General features: G+C 38.3%; 1 protein-coding gene across 4 annotated transcripts in view; it reads left to right on the forward strand.

The window, feature by feature from the left end:
• The window catches only part of LOC149537905 (methyltransferase), a 243,251-nt gene that overhangs the window by 69,559 nt on the left and 151,928 nt on the right, over positions 1–21,764 (forward strand). For 3 of the 4 annotated variants that reach the window (XM_089799318.1, XM_089799320.1, XM_089799317.1), the window contains exons 5-7: positions 18,618–18,760; positions 18,939–18,985; positions 19,079–19,187. In XM_089799318.1, coding sequence (XP_089655444.1) covers positions 18,618–18,760; positions 18,939–18,985; positions 19,079–19,187 — 299 coding nt within the window. The remainder of the gene's footprint in view (positions 1–18,617; positions 18,761–18,938; positions 18,986–19,078; positions 19,188–21,764) is intronic. The other variant, XM_089799319.1, reaches the window with a different exon arrangement.

A 21,764-nucleotide genomic window follows, 5' to 3' on the forward strand; every position in this document is an offset into this window, starting at 1 on the left:
ATTTTCACAAGACGTGAATTATTGGTATTCATCTAAATATGTTGAGGTTGCTATTTTTGCTATTATTATATGTTGGCCACCTTAGTGTCACAACTCGTTGGGACTAAGTTTAAAAGTTTTAAAACTTGGACACAAGAAACAATGACCTTGTACGCCAAAATATCATGATATGAATAAAAGGTTGATTTTTGAGAGGTAATTTTTTTAAAATGAATTATATTAAGTGCATAATTATAAATAAAAAGACTTTCAAGTGAAAGATGTGTAAGGGAAGCTAAGTTACACAATCAAAATTATAAATAAGGCTTTCATTATGAGAAAATAATTTTGTATTGGTGACATTTATGAGGTTCTGAATTTAATGCTGCTCCTGAGGTAAGAGGTAAAAGGGTTTGGACTGAGAAGCGTATTTGAATCCAGAGATGAGGTATTGTGGATTTGGGTGCTATTATTTCCTATGTTCCACGGAGTTTCCGGGACGGGGACGTTTTAGGGGACGGGGACGTGTTTCCGGTACGGGTACGGGTCGAAGCCAAAATTTAGGGGACGGGACATCAGGGGACGGCGATTAAAAACATAGGGGATTTTTTTTAATATAGAGACAAAATTCAAATATGTATATCATAACATTGATAAACCATTCACCATAGACATTTTAGAAGATAAATACATGGAATATTATCAAATGGCAAATACTAAGTGCTTCCATTATAACAATATCACATACATATATAGCAAAAATTAAAATGCCTGAAGGCTTCAAGTATCATGCTGAAATCAGAATGAAATAAAGAGAAGTCCAACTAAAACAGTTAGTAAATAGTAAATACCGAACGCAGTCTTGCCTCACTAAACACAATCTTTGCTCATTGCTGCTACTGCTCTTATGTTTTCTTCCTTCCTCTTAGCAAGTATGTTAAATCGAAAAATGAGTAGAAGAGTTAGTGTTTTAATGGACCAAATATGGGTTGCATATTGTTATTATGTCTTTAAGATGACTAGGGGCCACACGAACAACAAAAATTAGGAAAAAATATTTTTTTGGGGATGGTTTGCCTTTACCAGATTGACTGGAAAAAAGGGGACGGCCAGCAGTTTCGGGGACGGATAGGGGACGGCAAAACTGTCCCCGATACTGCTGGCCGTCCCCAAGTTTCCTGCCCAAAAAAATTGGCCGTTTCGGGGACGTTTCTGAATTTTTCAAAAAAGGGACGTCGTAGGGTACGGCCAAAATCCGTACCCGCGTCCCCGTTTCGTACCCGGTACGGGTACTAGGGTACAGAGGCAGGGGACGCGTCCCCGTGGAGCATAGATTATTTCTGACAATTTTTGTAGTTTTTCAGTGGCCATATTTACTGTGGTTGGAAGACATTGTGGCTGGTTATTTGTTCGTCTGCGAATTGCGAGAGTTTACAATTGGATAAATATATTGGTGGGCATCTGAAATTTATTGTCCAATGTTGAGGCTCATTGCTCACAAACTGTCTGTATTCGTTGTTTCTTACTTGGCGGTTCTTTCCTCTATATATTCGAGCCAACTTGGCTGAGTTTCGGGCATCACTATTGGCTGTTTAGCGCGGGATTATAGCCCAGGAACTTGCTGTTGTCGGCCCTGTGAATTGGGCGTTTCTTTTCTATTCATATTGAGCTCTGTGTCTGGTCTTTAAATGGACGCCATTAGCAGCGTCGACGGGCATCCTAGTCCTAGTGTGAGCATTATCTAATACAAGTCTAAGGAACCGTAGGTATTGACAATGAATTTCTATAGGAATGATAATATATAATACGTAGTCAATGTTCAAGCAATGAAAGTCATACCCTTCAACAGTAATAAAAAGCTTGTGTCTTTATATGTGACGGGAATTCACATCAAAGAAATTTAATACGTCTGAAGGTGTCAAAGGTTTGCAAGAATAAGATAAAAGTCAGATGCCTGATGAAAAGATTATTAATATTAAAATTAAGTATGCAAATAATTCTAAAGGCATAGGCAACAGTAATATTGATAATGGTTAAAGAGGGGTTTGATTATTTCTGAAAACAAGTGACCTTTGGAACTGAAAAGTCATATTCCTTTGTTATTAAGATATAAATAAGGAGATAAATTGGTGATAAAAAAATGTGGACAGAGTAAGTAATAGAGAGGTAGTGTGTGGAAAGAAGGGAATGGAAAATATATATTTAGAATAAAAATCTGATTTATATATCAGAGTATGTGGTGTCAATGAAGAAAAATATACTTACATATTTTTATTGAAATAAAAAGTATATAGTTATTAAAGGTTGACTTCAGGAAGAAAGAAAGGTGTATGTGGTACAATTAAATCCATCCAGATAGGAGAAAAGAAATTGTGCTATTCAAATATCCATCATCAGTTCAACTAAGCAACATTGCCAGGGTGAAACAACTTGTATGTAGTTGGTTGGTGCTCACAAAGACAAGTTGTGGGGGTTGGTGCTTCCAGTAGCTCGGAGCCTGCGAAGTGTGGGAGTCGAAGCTTCCAGTGAGTCAATGCTCATAAACATAGAGGTTGTAGCCTCTAGTAGGTTCTAGCCTACAAACCAATTTGTAAAAGATTAATTTATATAAGAAAGCATTTATTTGCTATGGTTTTCTCCCGCATCAGGTTTCCACGTAAATCCTTGTGTTCTTATGTTCATGTTCATAATTGTTCATTTCAGCATTTGAAGTAAATTGTTTGGATAAAAGTTTTAAATTGGAAAATTTGTTATTATACGGATTCACCCCCCCTCTCAATATAATCGTGTGCTCTTCAAGTATCGGGAGATTCTCTATGATCAGGTTCCTCGTTAGAAGAATTTGGATCAAACTTAGGTGAAGCATCTACAAATCTTGGTGATCCAGCAGGAGAAGTTGGAGGTGTCTATACAGGGAGCACTGGTACAATGAGAGCTTCAAGAGGTACTAGAGCTTGCCCATCAGGTGGACCTAATGGAAGCCTAACTCCCAAATCATGAGCCTTCATAGGCTGTTTTGGTGGATCAAGAACAAGAGAAACATGCATGAATGGTCCTTGTTGCTCATCAAAGACTACATCACGATTGGACAAGAGACGAGATGTCTTAGTGTCAATCACGCAGTAGGCTTTGTGAAGACTATTGTATCTAGCAAGCATGAGTTTTTGACTCTTGCATCCAACTTGGTGTGTGACGCATCAGGGATCCAAATAAAAGCGAGAGAACCAAAAACCTTTAGGTTATTGATTCTGGGCTTGCGACCTGACCAAACTTCTTTCGGAGACTCACCTTTGACCGCCATTGTGGGTGACCTGTTCAAAATATAAATTGTAGTGTTAACCGCTTTTGTGCAAAACTTCTTTGGAACATGTCCGTGTTTGAGCATGGATTGAGCCATCTCGGTGATTGTTGTGTTCCGATGTTCAACTACATTGTTCTGTTGTGGTATGGTTAATTGGTGTTTGATGCTATGAGTATTCAAGAAGCTAGAGAATTCATTAGAACAAAATTCCCCCCATTGTCTAACCTAAGAGTAATAAGAGATTTCCCTGACTCTTTTTCAACTAAAGGTTTAAACTTATGAAATACGATAAATGCATCTGATTTCTTTTCAAGATAATATACCCATATTTTCTACTAAAATCATTAACAAACACCATAAAATACCTGGATCCAAGAACACAAGGAGTGGCCATAGGGCCACAAATATCGACATGAACAAGTTGAAGTACCCGAGAAGCTCACCATGAATCGCAACTGGTGAATGGTGTGCAATGTTGCTTACTAGCCTAGCATGCATCACAAACTCCAAGATGCTGAGTTTGAATCTCTAGCAAACCGAAGACAAACTCTTCCTGAGCAAGATGAGAGAGATAATGCACATTTAAATTCCCATACTGCTGATACCAAAGTGTGTTGACAAAAGACCACCGAGCAGCCATAGCTAAGTCTTGAGAATCACCAAAACCAGTAAGTCGGAAAAGACCATGATCCTCAAGACCCATTGCAGCAATAGACCTGAGTTGTCCTATTAGTGATGGTAGACTGATGGAGGTGACATCCAACTGTGGAGTGTGTCGTAGCAACTGATTGATTGCGAGTAGATTTAGTTCCATCCTTGGAACATAGTACACATCGAGGAAATGAGATTCCTACCAACAGACCGAATCTGAATGTTGCTTTTGTCGACAACAGTGTACTCTTCTCTGCCACAAAAAATAACAAAATCTGAATAAGGATGGTGGTCAGTCAACTAGTCGCTGCAGTGGGTGAAATGACGAGAGGCACCTGGATCAATGTACCAAGCAGGCGACTTCACATGATTTGCAGGTCTATTAGCCATGAAGGTGTAAAAGGCAGATTCTATTTGCTCAGTGTGCTTTGCACTGTTCACTTTGGGCTGCCAACCTGATTGCTTAGATTGAGCAGCTAAGCGTTTCTGACATTCAACCTTCATGTGACCATACTTGTGGCAATAGTTACATTGAACATTCTTTTTCTTGGAGTCTTCTGAAGCTGGAGCAGAGGATTTTTGTTGAGAAGACAACTGAGACTTGCCTTTATCCTTTTGAAAAGATTTAGCAACAAAGGCTCTCTAGGGAGGTGGAGCTAGAATTGCTACAGAATAGTTGTTTCCACAAATCCTGTTGAAGCAGAAGTGTGCAGAGATCTGTGAACTTCAGATCAACACCAATAGAAATGATGTTGAGTGTCTCAATAAATGCTCGTAGGACTTGGGCACACTTTTGAGGGTTATGACCACAATGCCCTCTTCCTCCATCTTGTGTCCAATGGCAAGCAATTGATCATGGATTTCTTGAATCCTATTGAGGTGTTCCAAGAGCGATTTCCGCTCATTCATGATAATAGAAAACAGAGTGTTCTTGAGATAGAAGGCTTTGCTTTTGTCTGAAGTCTCATGAAGTTTCTTGAGATGCTCCCATATCTTGGCAGCTGTTTTGCTGGATGGAATCTAAGGGAGTTGATCATCAACTACAGATAATTTGAGGAGCATCACCGTCTCCCAATTATTTAGATCCCATGTATTCTGATCAGTACCAGCTGTAGTCGGATGCTTTGTAACACCCAAAACAATCTGATCAGTATTCCGATATTCAAAGGTTGCTAGTCTCTGCTGCTTGCATGTGCCATAATTCTGACCATTGAATTTCAAATTGCTCTCAAGTAGAATATTAGTCAGAGATACATATGCCATAGCACGTTTTTCAGTGAAAAATATGAAAATCTGTGAAGACATGTACTTCGAGGCAAAAAATAAGACCTTGAGAAATTGAAGGGGTACTTAGAAGAGAGCTCGAGAAACCTAGAAAGAATACGTTGTCGATTTCTAGATCTATTGGCTCAAAAATTGAGGCCTAAAAATCAACACACCCAGAAAAATCTAACGACAACCCTATTGAGCTCTTGAAAAACCCACCAAGAATATGTAAAAATATTTTAGATATGGTACAGAAAATTAGGGCTTCGAGCAAAACACTAGTCGGCTGCAAAACGAGCTCTAAACAATGGCAGATTTGGGCAAAAAAGTTGTAGAACTGGACCAGAAATGGCAGATACCAGAGCGACGCATTTTGTCTAAGGTCACTATAAATCTTATAAAGGAAAAAACCTAAGTTGTCGGTTCGGATTCTGGTTCGGATGCGGGTTTGACATTTGGGTTCAAAATTCGCCCAAATTTTTTTGGGCTGGGTTCGGATTTGTTTTGGGTTCGTCTATACAAGATTTAAAAAATAATTATAATTCCGACCATTGAATTTCAAATTGCTCTCGAGTAGAATATTAGTCAGAGATACATATGCCATAGCATGTTTTTCAATAAAAAAATATGAAAATCTGTGAAGACACGTACTTCGAGGCAAAAAACAAGACCTTGAAAAATTGAAGGGGTACTTAGAAGAGAGCTCGAGAAACCTAGAAAGAATACGTTGTCGATTTGTGGATCTACTGGCTCAAAAATTAAGGCCTAAAAATCGAGGCACCCAGAAAAATCTAACGACAACCCTGTTGAGCTCTTGAAAAACCCACCAAGAATATGTAAACATATTTTATATATGGTACAAAAATTTAGGGTTTCGAGCAAAACCCTTGTTGGCTGCAAAACGAGCTCTAAACAATGGCAAATTTGGGCAAAAAAGTTGCAGAATTGGACTAGAAATGGTGGATACCAGAGCGATGCGTTTTGTCTAAGGTCACGATAAATCTTATGTGGAAAAAACCTAGGTTGCCGGTTCAGATTCTGGTTCGGATGTGGGTTTGACATTTGGGTTTGAAATTCACCCAATTTTTTTTGGGTTGGGTTCGGATTTTTTTAGGTTTGTCTATACAAGATTTAAAAAATAATTATATATACATAAAACTATGCTGCTGCAAATAAGTTCATACACAGGCTACATCAAATCAAAATGCATATGCAATCATATAAAATTTTTCACTGTATTTGTTACATCCATGCCTGCCAATTGTGCATATAGGGGCTATAATTGTCTTTTTACTTAACGCAAGCTATAGGTATAGGCAAGCTAATGCCGCACTTGAATTCTACTCAGAATTACAAAACTATTGCAAACAATTTGAAAAATAGTTATAGGCTACAGGTATAGAAAAACTATTGTGAACAATTAAACACATCTATGCCTGTGCATGTGTATGCCTACATTTTTCCTTTTTCCTTTTGGTTAAGCAAATCTTTTAACTGCAGATGTTGTTTGCCTTGCTGAGCCCGTGTATTAAAAACAAATGTCAAATACAAAACAACAAAAAACGACATCATTGCAGATAATACAAACTTTGTTTTTGCTGTTGAACCTACATTTTTTATGTCGGCTCTCGGGTATTAAAAATGAAAAAATAAAGTATAAAGACAATAGAAAATAGAAAATACGTGGTAGACTTTAGTCTTTAGGTTTATCGTCGCCTCAAATTCGGGTCAAACTTGAAATCCATGGCAATTTTGGGTCAAACACGAAATCCACGTCACCAAAAATTCGAGTTAAACAATAAAACTTGCTCAAAAGTAGACAAATTCGTCTCAAAGTCACCTAAAAAATTTAAAAGTCAACTAAATTCGTTGGTCATTCGATCGAGGTCTTGCCCGACACTTTTTCCAGCAAATTTGTCAAGAAAAAAACGAATTTGACTCGAATTTGAACCAAATTTGAATGAGGACTGAATCGACTAGTGAATTTGGAGGTTGATCAATGAATACGGTAACTTAGGTCAAAAAGCCTTAGTTGCAGGATTCGTCCAAGACAGATTGGATCCTTGAGGATCTAGGGAGGATTCTTGATTTTGCCTGTGGATCTGTCAGTATGCGTAGGTCGCGAATATTGACGCATCCACAGGCATAATCAAGGATCCTGCCTGGATCCTCAAGGATCCAAGCCACAGTTCGAGGTTCCAGCATGAATTTGCGATAATACAAGGCACAAAAACATAAAATTGTGAATGTGATTGTGTTGATTTTCTTTATAATTGTAAAATTAGATCAATTGTCAAGTATACTAGATTCATAGATCCTTCATAGAATCATAGATTCATACTATGAAATGATTTAGTTTTACCATTATATATATTTCTCTTATTTTTAGTATATATATATGCACACACGAATCTTCTACAAATCATAATTGAAAAAAAAAACAGACGAATTGGCAACTAAGAAAAAAATTGGACGAATGCAGACGTTTTTTTGTTTTAGATTAGAGAAAAAATGATGCCCTAGTTTCAACCAAAAACCAGGCGACTGGTGTTGCTTAGGTCGCATGAAGGGTTGTAAATATTAGACGTGAGTAGGAAAAAACGACCCTTTGTTGTGTGGGTGCGATTTTTACCAACAAAAAAAGGGAATACTGACAAGTGTTGCAGAAAATGGCTGTAATTTGTAATGTTCGCATCATAAAATAAATATTTTATCAAAGCTTTTTTAATGGGCCGATTGATTTAGTATATCTCGGACCCATTTTTATTTAATTGTTTTCGTCGGTAGGTGTAGCTGTTAGCTATCTGTGCAAACCCTCAGAAAGCTTCTCCGACGAGTATTTAAGCATGGCATGTAGGTAGTAGTATGTTTGCAATTTGGATTATTTCTTTGTACTGTTCCATACAGTCATTTGAACACCCTATCGTACGACCCCCAACTAGTCGTATGACCATCTACACTCCATACTGTACGACCTCTAAGTCATACGACCATCATTTCCTTTACTCTACGACCAACTTGCCTACTTGTGCCAACCGTACGGTCAGCTAAATATCAGCATGCAACCAGTTTGTGCTCCGAGTTTGGGTGTTTAGCAAGCACCGATAGGAATGAAACATTACAGTGGTATAAGAGCCAATGATTCTGCAAGCCTGTGGAAGTGAATGCAAGTTTATACTCGAAGGAGAGGGTGAAATAACCTTGTTGGTAGAATGACAGATCGTCAGGATCCTATGACAGAACTCATGAATCTTTTAAGTGAGCTTAGCAGAAATCAAATACAAATCAACGAAACCCAAAGGCTTATGTAGGAAACACTACAAAAATTGGCCAAGGGAAAGACAATAGGAGAACAAAATGGGCATAGCGACGACTCTATTACGGGAAGGACAAATTCTCAACCCTCTTGTTTTCGACCCTTGATACCAATCTTCCTTCCAAGGATGGAAGCACTAGACCAAGAAAGAGAGCCCACTTTTTAGGAAATGCAAAAAAAGCTTCAAGAAGATTGGAGAAATGCGAATATGGAAGGTTATATATCTTACAGAGACTATGTTGATCTAAGAATGAGATATTCAGGTGGGGGAAATTGTGTTTATTTTAATGATGATCTCAAGAGAAAGATCGCGAAAGTAAACTTATCACCATTTGATGGATCTGGAGCCATCATTGCACAGGCATGGGTTCTGAAGGTAGATACCTAGTTCCAACTCAACTCGATGCTTGAAGAGGAAGCAATCAAGTTCATAGCACTCCATTTGGAAGGAGTGGCGCAAGAATGGTGGTATCATGGATTGGTCACTCTCAGCCACAACCAAGTAACCTCTTATATCGAGTTCACTGAGAGACTCATTGACCGTTTTGATGGGAAGGATCCTGAACTAAACTTCAAAGATCTAGCTCAGCTAAAGCAAACAGGTACGGTAGACAATTACATAACTGAGGTCCAAAGGCTATCAGTACTAGTCACAAACATCTCTGAAAGACATTGAATTGTGTTATTCATGGATAGGTTGAGAGAGCCTTTGAGAGGTTGGATCAAAGGGTTCAACCTATGTGCACTCAATGAAGCTATTAAGGTGTGTGATATGGACGCATCTTCCTCCAAAACTCACGTAGTTACACCAACACCATCCCCACAAGAAGACAAAGACAAGGAGCCACTTCAGATAAAACCTCTGTTGGATGAAGACTCTTGGCAAGAGCTCCATAGGAAGAAGCTCTGTTTTACGTGCAAGGAAGCATGGGGACCAGGTCATCATTGCCTTGGGAAGGGAAAGATTCATTACATTGAGGTGTTTCTTGATGACGACGAAGGACAAGTACCTACAGTAACTGGTGAAGAAATTAACCTACAGGAGAATAAATGCCCTGATACAAAAAGGGGGTTCCATTGCTACCCTCACTACAATGGCTGGAAGTAGTATCTTCAGGGTTCGTGGCACACTTCACGGGAAACGAGTCACAGTCATGATTGATAGTTAAGGTTGTTGGGGGAACCTTGTTACCCTGCACTCATGTAATCCCACGGCTAAAAATTTCAATGGGAAACTATACCTTGATAGATGATTTCTTTGTCATAAATTTGGTTGATACTGATATCATATTGGGCATCCTGTAATGCCCCGCCCGGAGATTCTTGGAACAAGGATAAATAAAAGCCAAGATAATTTTTTATTATAAAACAAGTATGGATGCACACGACAGTCAACATACAAGGATCACAAAGATTGCAACGAAAGACTTAATCAAACAATCTAGTCAACCAATGAATCTCCAAGCATCACTACCAACTGACACGCTCAAACTGAAAGATGAGAAAAGAGACAACAACAGAACCTAAAATCTCTGATCTGTCGAAGCCTAGGAAAATGAGCAAATCAAAAGGGTACTCAGAACACTGATATGCGTTCCCTGAAAAATAGCGGAGATACCCCTTGTTTTCTGCGCGAGAAAACGCAACCTATAGTCTCGCACGGGGAAGTGCGCCGCGCCACGCAAGGAACTACCTTGTTGCACAAGGAAACACAAGACCAAAGTACAAAAAAACAGGTAAACAATTCTTCCACATCGGGGAGTACCAGATCCACAAATCGAGGCTTGGACACTCTAACATAAGAGTAGCAAGACGGAAAGACAACTAACCATCTAAACCATAGCAGTAAATGAAAACATGCGGAAAAAAACATCACAATGTACAAAAACAACTAAACTCTTGTGCGGTTCCTCCCAACCGTAATAGCATCATGAGACCTCAAAGGCCCTAGCCATCCCCCGCGCGTAACATCCCAAAGTGCCAACTGGATAGTCGGAGCTATCTTATGAGGGCGTTACTACTATTACATAATAACATCATAAGAACAAAAACATCTAACATGCTAAACCAATAACGCAATAGATCCTCCAACTAATAGTGAAACACATCATCTAACCATATGCTACATCATAATAAAGGAATGCGTCAAATAACCTAACATCATCTAAACATGATATCCAAGCATTCCAATTAAAGCATAAATCACAAGGAAACATACTCCGGAAACCCAAAATACCAAGTGAAACAGCAAGCATTGGTCGTACTGGAAAAAGACTGTCTCTGTACATCGGTCCCCAATAGTGGTATAGGTAGCTATGCCTCCCAACCACGGGGAACCCGTAGGCCCACTCTTGCTGTGTTGATGGAGATAGTGATCCAACCACAAACACACACAAAGCAAATGTCCATGGCTAACATTCACACCAAACAATATAGCGGACTACAACCAAGATCATGAGAAAATGCAAGTACAACAGGTCCTGGTCAGACACTTTATGGGTCAACTATATAAGGACTCGATGGAGGGTAAGTCGCCTGGCATCAAGTAGCCCAAGCTGAATATCGTGTGGACTAAACTCCCCGGGGAGGCTCTCACACCGTGTCCTCGGATAACTTCGGGTGCTCACAAATTCAGTGTCCTTGAATCAAATCGGGTGGTCACCTTTTTATTATCTTACATTTATTACCCAGTAATTTATTTAATTATCACTTATTTAAAACTTCTTCATGCGAACCCAAGAAATAGTCACCGAGGTTGCGAGAGAAGCCCCTCCAAGTTACTACCCTACATACCTATGCTCATCACATGATGAGTGCACGTAGGCAATGCATATTCCCAACCCAACCCCAATGAACATAACTCCACCGAATACAACCAGGAGATCGGGCCTTGCAAGCACCTGACAAATGCACATGTACGTGCACGTGCACGTGCTCATGTGTGGGCATACCAAAGCCAACAAGATCATAAAACCAAGGGTTGGATGAGAACACAAGCAAAATAACACTCAATCGAAAAACAAGCTCGAGAGTATGGATGCGGCATGCATCCCAATGCAACATAAAAGTGCAACAGTGATCGAACTGACATCCTACGGATAATCCAAGTCCACGACCAACATCATGCTAAGAAAATTGGGCGGCACACAAATCTAAGCGAAAACTTAAAAAAACCAACGATGAAAATCAACGAAAATAAAACCTATTCACCCCAAGGATAAATAAGCCACAAAAATCCAATATAAATCGGGTTCAAACACTGTATGCATAACGGTGCAAAACCCCAAACCCTCATCCTAAAAATCAGGGAAATGTTCATACCCGACCAATTGGGCAGAACTAACAATTAGAAACAGAGGGGAACACTATTTCTCAACCTCCTAGCATACAACTACAAGAAACAGAAGGAGAAGCGAAGTAGAAACATAAAAACGGGAGAGCCCTACCTGATAGCTAAAAGGGCAAAAATGGGAATTGGCACAATAAAATAAATATCTTGCGGAAGCTGCCAAAAATCATAGCAATCCAAGATCTCCTGAAATTGGATCCAACGAGACCGATCTCACGAAGATCCCATACCTATAGCTCCTACAGCGAACAAAAATGCAATCCTCCTGAAGAGGATTTGGAAGTTTGCTCTCAAATTCTATTTTCAAAAAGTGAGAAGTGAGGAACAAAATTCCTTTTTTGGATACTTTTTCACTTTTCAAGTGAATAATCGATTAGGGTAAATAAGCAGTGAATCTAGTTAAACTCAGAATCAACCCAAACAAAAATAGGCTATTCCAAGTAATTGAAATTCATCTACGACAAAGCTGCTAGGAATTAAAATTAAATAAAACAAGCCCGAAAATCCCTTAAACCAAAATCACAGAATGTCTTAATAACTTATGCGACAAATGCAAACCTCTAAATGCACAAACATGCTCACGGGTCTAATCACATAATGTAAATGAGTCCGATTTAATCAAATGACCAGAAGGTTTAATTTAAGCAATTAAATAGGATACATTGACCGCATAGGGACGACATTGGCTAGATATGAACAACTGAATCACTAACTCCATGTGCCACTGCTAGGGATATAAATCCTGCACACTAAAACCCATGATCAAGTGCAATTGCATATAATAACATAGCCGAAGCAATAAATGCATTAAATAACCTAATTTAACCATTTATTTAATTATACTAAATTAATCGATTTACATCACTCATGTTCGCATAAAGCATCGCAAAAGAAAAATGGAGTAAATAATCATAGCATTAAATCCAAAATATAAACATAATCTGATGATTAATCAAAATACCTGATAACCAAATATCATCATAAAACATACTGTCGTCTCAAAAAGGCATCTTCATGCAGATATGATCAACTGAACAACATAGTAATCTAACATCTATGATACTGGAAATCAAAGTATAACATCTGTTCATCAAGTCATCTCAAATGTAAAAATAACATGAGTAACAAGCGTCTCTTGGATCAAAATATAACAAGATAGAGACTGCAAACACGAGAGGCACTACATCCTCCCCCACTAGGCATAGGCTTACTCCTGGAAGCTTGCAAAAAGATAGGGGAGAGGCACTACATCTTCCCCCACTAGGCATAGGCTTACTCCTAGAAGCTTGCAAAAAGATAGGGGTACAATCCTCTCAACCATGTAGCATCCTCCCAAGTAGCAAAAGTCTCATCGCTCGGGTCCCACTGGACCCTTACCTGCTCTATGTCCCGACCACTCAAAGTCAGTCTTTGATGTTGAAAGATACGAATGGGCTCCAAAGAAATTTGCCCGTCCTCCACCTGTAAAGCATCCCAATCAAGAACATGGGTCACATCGGGAATATACTGCCTCAAAACAGAAACATGGAAAACATCATGGATGCGCGATAGGCTAGGTGGCAACGCTAGTCGATAAGAAACAGGACCAATCCTCTCGAGGATTGCAAACGGTCCGACAAAACGTGGCGCCAACTTAGAGCCTTTCCCGTAAAGGATGAGGCTCTTCCTCGGGCGTACCCTCAAAAACACCCTGTCACCAACAGGAAAGTGGCGATCCTACTTATTTGCATCTGCATACTTCTTGTGCTTGTCCTGAGCAATAACTGAATGCTCTCTAATACGAACAACCTGCTGCTCCATATCCTAAAACATCTTTGGACCTAAAAGTACTTGGTCCTCCAAATGGTCCCAACTCAAAGGGGTACGACACGGTCTACCGTACAAGGCCTAAAAAGGTAACATGCCAAGAGAACTATGATACCCATTGTTATATGCAAACTCAACAAGGTATAAATAATCCTCCCACTTCACCTGCCTGTCCATCACAGACATGCAAAGCATGTCTCCCAGAATCTGGTTCAGTATCTTTGTCTGACCATCGGTCTTTGGGTGGTAAGCCGAACTAAAGTTGAGTTGTGCACCCAAAGCATGCTGGAGAGAAGTCCACAATGCGGAAGTAAGCATTGGATCTCTATCTGAAATAATCCGATGAGGGATCCCATGTAGTCGAACAAAATCTTCCAAGAAAACATACGCTACAAAAGTTGTGTAGGATGTTCTCATGGGTGAAAAATGTGCTACTTTGGGTTAGCATGATACAATCATGTCGTCGTGATGACATAGGTAACCCTATGATGAAATCAATAGATATGGTATCCCACTTCCATTATGGAATGGTATGCAGTTGCAAAAGACCCGTTGGATGCTGATGCTTTGCCTTCACTCTTTAGCACTCGAGACATCGAGCAACAAAATCAGCAACATCGTGCCTCATGCCCAAAAGAACAATTGTTTAAGATCGACATGCATCTTCTCAACGCCGAGATGTGCGGAATACGGTGCATGTGCTTCTGACAAAATCAAGGTACGAAGATCACTAGACATTAGTATGTAGATATGCCCCAAGTGTCGCAGTAGTCCATCGGACTCGAGCAAATAACTTGAAAACCTTCCCTCAAGGGTATGCCCAGATTCGATCTCCGCCCTCACCTCATGATACCATGTGTTACTAGGCAAAGCCTCCAAGATATAGCCTCGCAAATACACTCCCAATGACAAAACTGATATCTCATGTTGCCTCCTACTCAAGGCATCCGCGATGACATTTTCTTCCCCTTTAATGTAGTGAACATCAAAGTCATACCTTCATAGGAACTCCATCTAGTGATGCTATCGTGCATTTAGGTTTGACTGAGTAAAGATATATTGCAAGCTACGATGATCACTATGTAGCTCAAACTTGTCCCAAAAGGAAATGCCTCCAACTAACAAGAGCATGTATTACGGCCGCAAGTTCCAAATCACGAGGGGGTAGTTAAGCTCATGGTCCTTGAGTTTTCGAGACTCATATGCAATCACATGACCATTTTGCATCAACACCGCACCCACAACTTCCAACAAAGTATCTGTGCAAACCATAAAATCGCCCACAGGATTAGGTATTGCAAGGACTGGTGTACTGGTCAAACACTCCTTAAGAGCCATAATCGTTGCCTCACACTAGTTTGACGAAACATACTTCTTTCCTTTCCGCTCAATAGAAGTGATGGTATGAGCCACATGTGAAAAGTCCTTTACGAAGCGACGGTAGTAACCCGCCAATCCCATGAAACTCCGAACCTCAGAAACATTAGTGAGTACCAACCAATCCATGATAGCTCGGATTTTCTTTGGATCCACCGCAATACCATCACCAGTGATGATATGCCCCAAATACTTCACCTCGGACTGGAAGAACCCACATTTACCCAAGTTGCCATACAACTGATGATCTCGCAAACACTGCAACACCTGGCGTAAATGGACCTCATGTTCCTCTACAGTCTTAGAATAAATCAATATGTCATCCAAGAATAAAATGACACATTGATCGAGGTACATGCGAAATACTCCATTCATCAGATTCATGAACACTGATGGCACATTGGTTAACCCAAAGGGTACAACCATGATAATTGGTGGGCCCATCTATTGGTCGAGTACTCCAAGAACACTTTTGCATGTCAGATTATGGATGGCTATATACATGATGAAAGATACCAAGTTATTAATGTTATCATTTACTACGGTGATAAGATCTACTTTGTACCTGACTCGAAATTGAAGAAGCTGATTACAAAAGGTTTCCAAGAATCGGATTTGCATTTTCTTGAGGACAAGCAAATTTTGGGATGGAGGGACTATAATGTTCCCGTCATACAATATTTAATCAAACCTTTGTTAATGGGCTGATTGATTTAGTATATCTCAGACTCATTTTTATTTAGTTATTTCAGTAGGTAGTTGTGGCCGTCGGCTATCTTTGTAAACCCTCGAAAAGTTTCTCTGACGGACATTTAAGCACGACATGTAGGTCGTAGTAGATATGCAATTTGGATTATTTCTTTGTATTGCGAATTCCTGTTGGAGTTATGTATTGTCCGCCATTTTGGAAGTGAAAGATCTTCCTTACTTGGCTATTACAGTTTCGGTGGGAGTCAACCCTCACCCTATTCCGTCTTTGTGTTACTTGCTTAGATCTGGCAAATTTGTGCACCATCTTTGTTTGCAAATACATATATTTGTATCTATCTTCGATTGGTTTTCAATACTTGTATTGACATTATTTGATGTTTGCGACGAATATAAGCAACTTGTATTGGTAGCTCAGAGTACAACTCAATCTATGGCAAAGCAACCCTCAACATCCTCCTCCCTCACCATGACGACACTTGCTTCTGTACCCATCCGTACCTCTCCAAACTCCATCGTGCAAAATACACTCTCATACCGTATGGTATCCACTTTGTTAGTACAGTTCCCATTCATACCGTACGGACACCTCCATTAGCTTAGACTATACGGCCATGCACATTCTGTGCGACCCTTTGAACACCCTATTGTACGGCCCCTAGCTAGTCGTACGATCATCTACACTCCATATTGTATGACCTCCAACTAGGCCGTACGACCATCATTCCCTTCTCTCCTAGGCCGTACGACCAACTTGCCTACTTGTTCCAACTGTATAGTCACCTGTACGGCCAGTTTGTTGTCCGAGTTTGGGCATTTAGCAAGCAACGCCGGGAACGAAACATTACATAATTTTCAGACAAACCCTAGTTTGTAGCAAATGGAAGCAGGTGAAAGTAATTTTGAAAATACTAGGCAGATAATTTCGAGCAAGAAATTATAAATATTTCTTAAAAAGAAAATTAGAGTGCTGGCTCTGATACCATAGTACGAAGTAATTGGTAAATATTTGCTTGATATTAGCAAAGACTAAGAGGTTAATATATACAAAAGAATGAACGATGTTTCCTTAGGAATCGATCATAAAGAGTAGAAACATTTTATTCTAGCTAATAGGAACAGATAACTACAGGCTAACTAAATATTAGAAACATTCTAATATTTACAATAGATCACAATAGATAACCGACCCTTAAATAATAATAGAAGCTATCTATTATTGTAATAATTGCTGCTTCTCATTTGTTCTCTGATGACCCCTTCCTTGGTGTTAATCCCCTCTTAAATACACACTCTTTGGTTTTATTCAAAAGGAGGTTGGCCTTAGGGAAAAACAATTTTAATTCAATTCTAATAGTTGGCTTGTATAATTTGACCGAGTTGACTCCCTAAATATAAATTGCTTTGAATTAATCTTTTTATTCTTGATCAGATCCCTTACAATGGAATGTTATTGCAATTAATTTCATAGCACAGGTTTTATATATTTAGACTGTGATATGTTTTGGTAAAGGCTGTGATTTGTATTTACAGAGCCCTAAGTTTATTTTCATATAAATCTGAAGCAACTTCTACTATAGTACTATGCCTCATGAGTAATTGAGTACTGCAGGGGTTTTAATGTCAGTCATATTGCATCCCCTAAGAAAGTAATACCATGGCTGTCATGCAATGATCCTTTCTCGACCAATAGTTAAACTTTCTATAAAATTTGCTTAACAATCCTTGATTCTAAACATTACCAGTCACTTGTACTAATATTGAACATGTAATGTACTGACAAGTCTTTATGAATTGGAAAGTTGGTAATCTAGGAATTGATTTCAGTAAATAAAGTACAGGTATTTATTACAATTTTGACATATATTGTCACTGATTTTTCTCATGGCTATGCTGAATATCAGACTATGGAAGCCAACAATGTTTTCTTCCGTATGTGCCGAACTCCTGCTGAATATGAAATCACTGCCCTCTGAGATATTTAGACAGACCAATGACTGCTGAAATAAACCCTGAAAATCCTGTGTACAACCAGATCAGTAACTGTCATCAGATTGCAAATTACATTGTTTTCCTGTGAATGGGTGAGTGGAGACTTTATGAAAGCTGAGGATTGCGTCCAAACTCTATAGCTTTCCAGGAGTTTCGTCCTGAAAATACGGAGATGTTTCTTGCAGAGAAGAAAATATAAAATATCAAGATGCATATAATACCCTTCCAATTGCCACTGGTCCGTCCCATTTAAAAAGACGCTTCATCCATAAAGCAACAAACTCCTCCTTAAATGCTGGCTTTTAGGCAACTTGTCTTAAGCACTAAGATTACTACTAATAGATTCCCTTCTAAATAATTCTCCCAATAAAAACATTTATAACTTGAGGTAGCCCCAAGTCTATGACTGAAAATTAGGAATTTAAGGTGTGGCCTCATAATGAATAATTAAAATAATATTTTCTGGGACGTTAGCTTTTTGGCCTTTTATTTAATCATTTTATACCCTTATTAATCCCTAGACTCCATATCGGGGACATTACATGTCAGTTCTCTAAGTAGTGGAAACTTCCGATTTTATTTTGAAAGTGATTTAAAGAGTGAGAAAGACATGGCTACCAATTTAGTTAAAAGCCCAATTGAGAAATGTGCCCTGAATTATAGAACATAATTTTTATTGCGAGTTTGAAGTTTTGGTATTTTGTCATTTTGTTGTATCTGCAGTGTGCACATTGGCAACAAAAACCATATTTTTCCTATTATTTATTCCAAGAAACCAGTTCTGATGTTAGGTAGTTACCTTACTATACTTTATTTTAGCCAAGTTTTTAACGGAATACTGAAGGCAGTCCATATGTGTCTTAATTTGGAAGGGTAGAGCTCTTCAATGGGCGGGGGGAAATTGTTGGAGGACAAATTATGAAAGTTGATCGATCTGGTGTTTATATTGTTGCTTTAGAGGATCCAGTTGCACTTACTCCCTCAGGGGCCCAATGGCATGTAGTTGCTGCTTTTGGTAGGTTTATTTTCTGCATCCTTTCACAATGTCTGGGTTTCATCATGCTAGAGAATAGCTGTGTTGTTTGCATTTAAACTTGCACAATTATTACATGTTTAAATATAGAAAGAACTCTGATTGGACTCTGCTTGTCAGTAAATTTTTCAGAAAATTAACTTGAGTTACATATGCATAGGAACACTGAAAGGTGGTCGAGCTGAGTGGCTTGTAGAAAAGAGCACGGTCTGCATTTTCCTCTCATCAGTTTTTAAAACTGCTTTCCTATTCATTATAATTCTAAATATAAGACTGATCTTCATTTGGAGTATTTTGCAGGAGCTGGGAGCAAGTAGCATCACTCCTGTGCTGACAGAGAGGTCGACTTTAGTAAGTGAAAACCGGGTTGATCGGTGGCAACGTGTAATGTTAGCTGCACTCAAGCAATGTATATTACTCTATTCTATTGTTGCTATAGTTAATTTTAGGGAATAAATGATAGTATTGCCTTTTCTTGTAGTTTTTGAGTTAAGAGTAGAAATGGATCATATCTTCACAAAATGTGAGGAATCGAAAAATTAAAAATGCTCTAAAATTTAGTGTTCCATGCAAGTAACGTATAAATAATTTATTTGTAGAAATGAATTATTTTTAATTGATCAGATATTTTCTAGAGGCTGATTTCTTGTATCAATTTAGTTCGTTCCAGCTAAAATATAATAGTTCATTCCGTTTCCCAGCTACTCACATTGCTCCATTATAAATTTTTGATAAAATACCTCCTCTAGCATATAAAAACAAATAACTTTTGTGAGGCTTGCTAAAATGTATCACCAATTTGTCCTTGGGATTCACCAAGTTCGGCTTGCTAGCACCAAACCAAAGCAACTGTTATATGTAGAGCAATATGCATAGCTTGTGTCAACTTAATTGGATACCTATCTACAATAATATCACCACATGATCTATTAGAGTAATATTATTTTTTATTTAATGGTCTCTTTATCTGCTTTAGCTAGATTAGCTAGTTTCTATTTCCTGTTGTAGTTCACAATTTTCATTTCAAAACATTGTTCTTGTAATTCCTTTAAAGGGAGCTTTCATCTCCATTATGAATACAATAATCAACTACCATTTCATGGTATAAGGACCATTAATTTTTTGGCGAATTATTTGATCAACTTTGTGGTTAATCCTGAAAAGTTTTTTCATAAATTTTTCTTTGATTTTTTGCAACAAAATCTATAGTTTTATTTTGCATATAGTTTTTGGAGAATATTTTTGCAGAGTTTGTGAGTTTTCTTTTGTGGTATTTTTCTTTGCAAAATCATTTCAAATAATGTTGTTTCTTTGCAAGGCCCTATTTTTGATATTCTCAGTCATTTTTTGGCATTAGATACAAGGGTTTTTCCTCAAATCTCTTGAATCATATCGTTTTCTTTGCCCATTAATTAGGCTCTCATTCTTTTCAGAATCCATGCATTGTGTTTTCTTCTATGCACGATTTTCTTTGTTTGGGTCTCCATAAACACATTTATAACTTTTTTCACAGCTAGGTGACTGCCAGTTTCATGCTCATCCAGCCTCAAGAGTTGCAGAACAACCATTTAGTTTGTTGTGCGTTTGTAGATCCACAACCTCACAATTGCGTTTACTATTTCACTTGCAAACTTGCTATGACGCATGTTTTAGACCTGTGCGATGGGATTTAAAGGCTTACAATTTGTTTCAAGAACAAGGCTTTAGATCTGCATTTTCTTTGCAGAAAGGGTTTTTCTTAAACTTGCACCTAAGTTTTTCTTCCCAATTTTCAATTTTTTTTTTGAAAAAATTCATATTAGATTTTCTGGCTAGTGTTTCTACAATTTTAGCTCTGAAGACTGATTTTTTCATAAAAAATTGAGGTATTTTTTGTAAAGTCACAATGCCTTGGGATCTGTACACATACAAATTCTACTTTTATACCTCGTTTTGATGCATTAGAAAATAGGATAGATAGTGTCGACCAACGTCATGTTGGAAAGCAGTCAATGCGTCTCAAACCTCCCTTTGAATCAAGCATGGATTGCAATGTGAGAAAATTGGTTGCAAATCTAGTGACCCCTGGACGAGACAACTCCTTTTGTTTTGTGTATTCCGTCATGAGCTTGAGGACCCATGTATGATTATATATGAATTTGCATACACTCCTTCCTTGCTCTATAATTGTTTTTATTCAAGGGAGTTTACCAAGATCCTCTAACATGAGGTCAATGTAGTGAGCAGCACAAGGGATCCAAAATAAGTGAGGGTGTCTCTCCATAAGAAGCTTTCTTGCAGCAACATAATTTTCTGCCATATTTGTAACTATTTGCACCACATTCTTCTCACCCACATCCTTTATTACTTCATCCATTACCTCACAAAGATATTCAACATTCTTTGTTTTTCTTAAGGCATCAATTGATTTCAAAAAAATCGTGGCACCTAAAGAAAAATAAACAAATTAGTATAATGATCAATGATCAATCATAAATTCATAATTTATAAGCTTAATCATTTAATCAAGATTCTAGAATTTCAAGTACAAGTTCTACGTCTTAATTTTTAATGTCTACAATTACTCGATGAGGAGACAAGAAAGTTGAGGAGTGTTCTACTCCTATTAGTCCAACCATCAGTCATGATGGTGCAACCCTTCATATTCCACACCTGACGCTGCTCCTTGATTGCACCTTCTACATCAGCTACCCTTTGGGTCAAAATAGGGCCTTCTAGCTCATCAACACTAGGGGCTTTAAACCCTAGACGAAATATAGTAACAACATCGATTGCAATTTGCCAATAAGGGGATTTAAATCAAATTAAATAAAATTTAAACAAATTAGTATATTGTATTATTACTATTAAATTTGAAAACAAATTAAAATAAACAAGAAGAAGCATATTATTGTCTATTGAAACTTGAAAGTAACAGAAGTAAGACATAAATTAAATAAATAAGTACCTTGCTACATTGAATGAAATATTGTATACGAAAAAGTCT

The sequence above is a fragment of the Cupressus sempervirens genome, chromosome 9 (genome assembly GCF_028749045.1).
Source record: "Cupressus sempervirens isolate cs-2001-9-10 chromosome 9, ASM2874904v1, whole genome shotgun sequence".
Classification (NCBI taxonomy): Eukaryota; Viridiplantae; Streptophyta; class Pinopsida; order Cupressales; family Cupressaceae; genus Cupressus; species Cupressus sempervirens.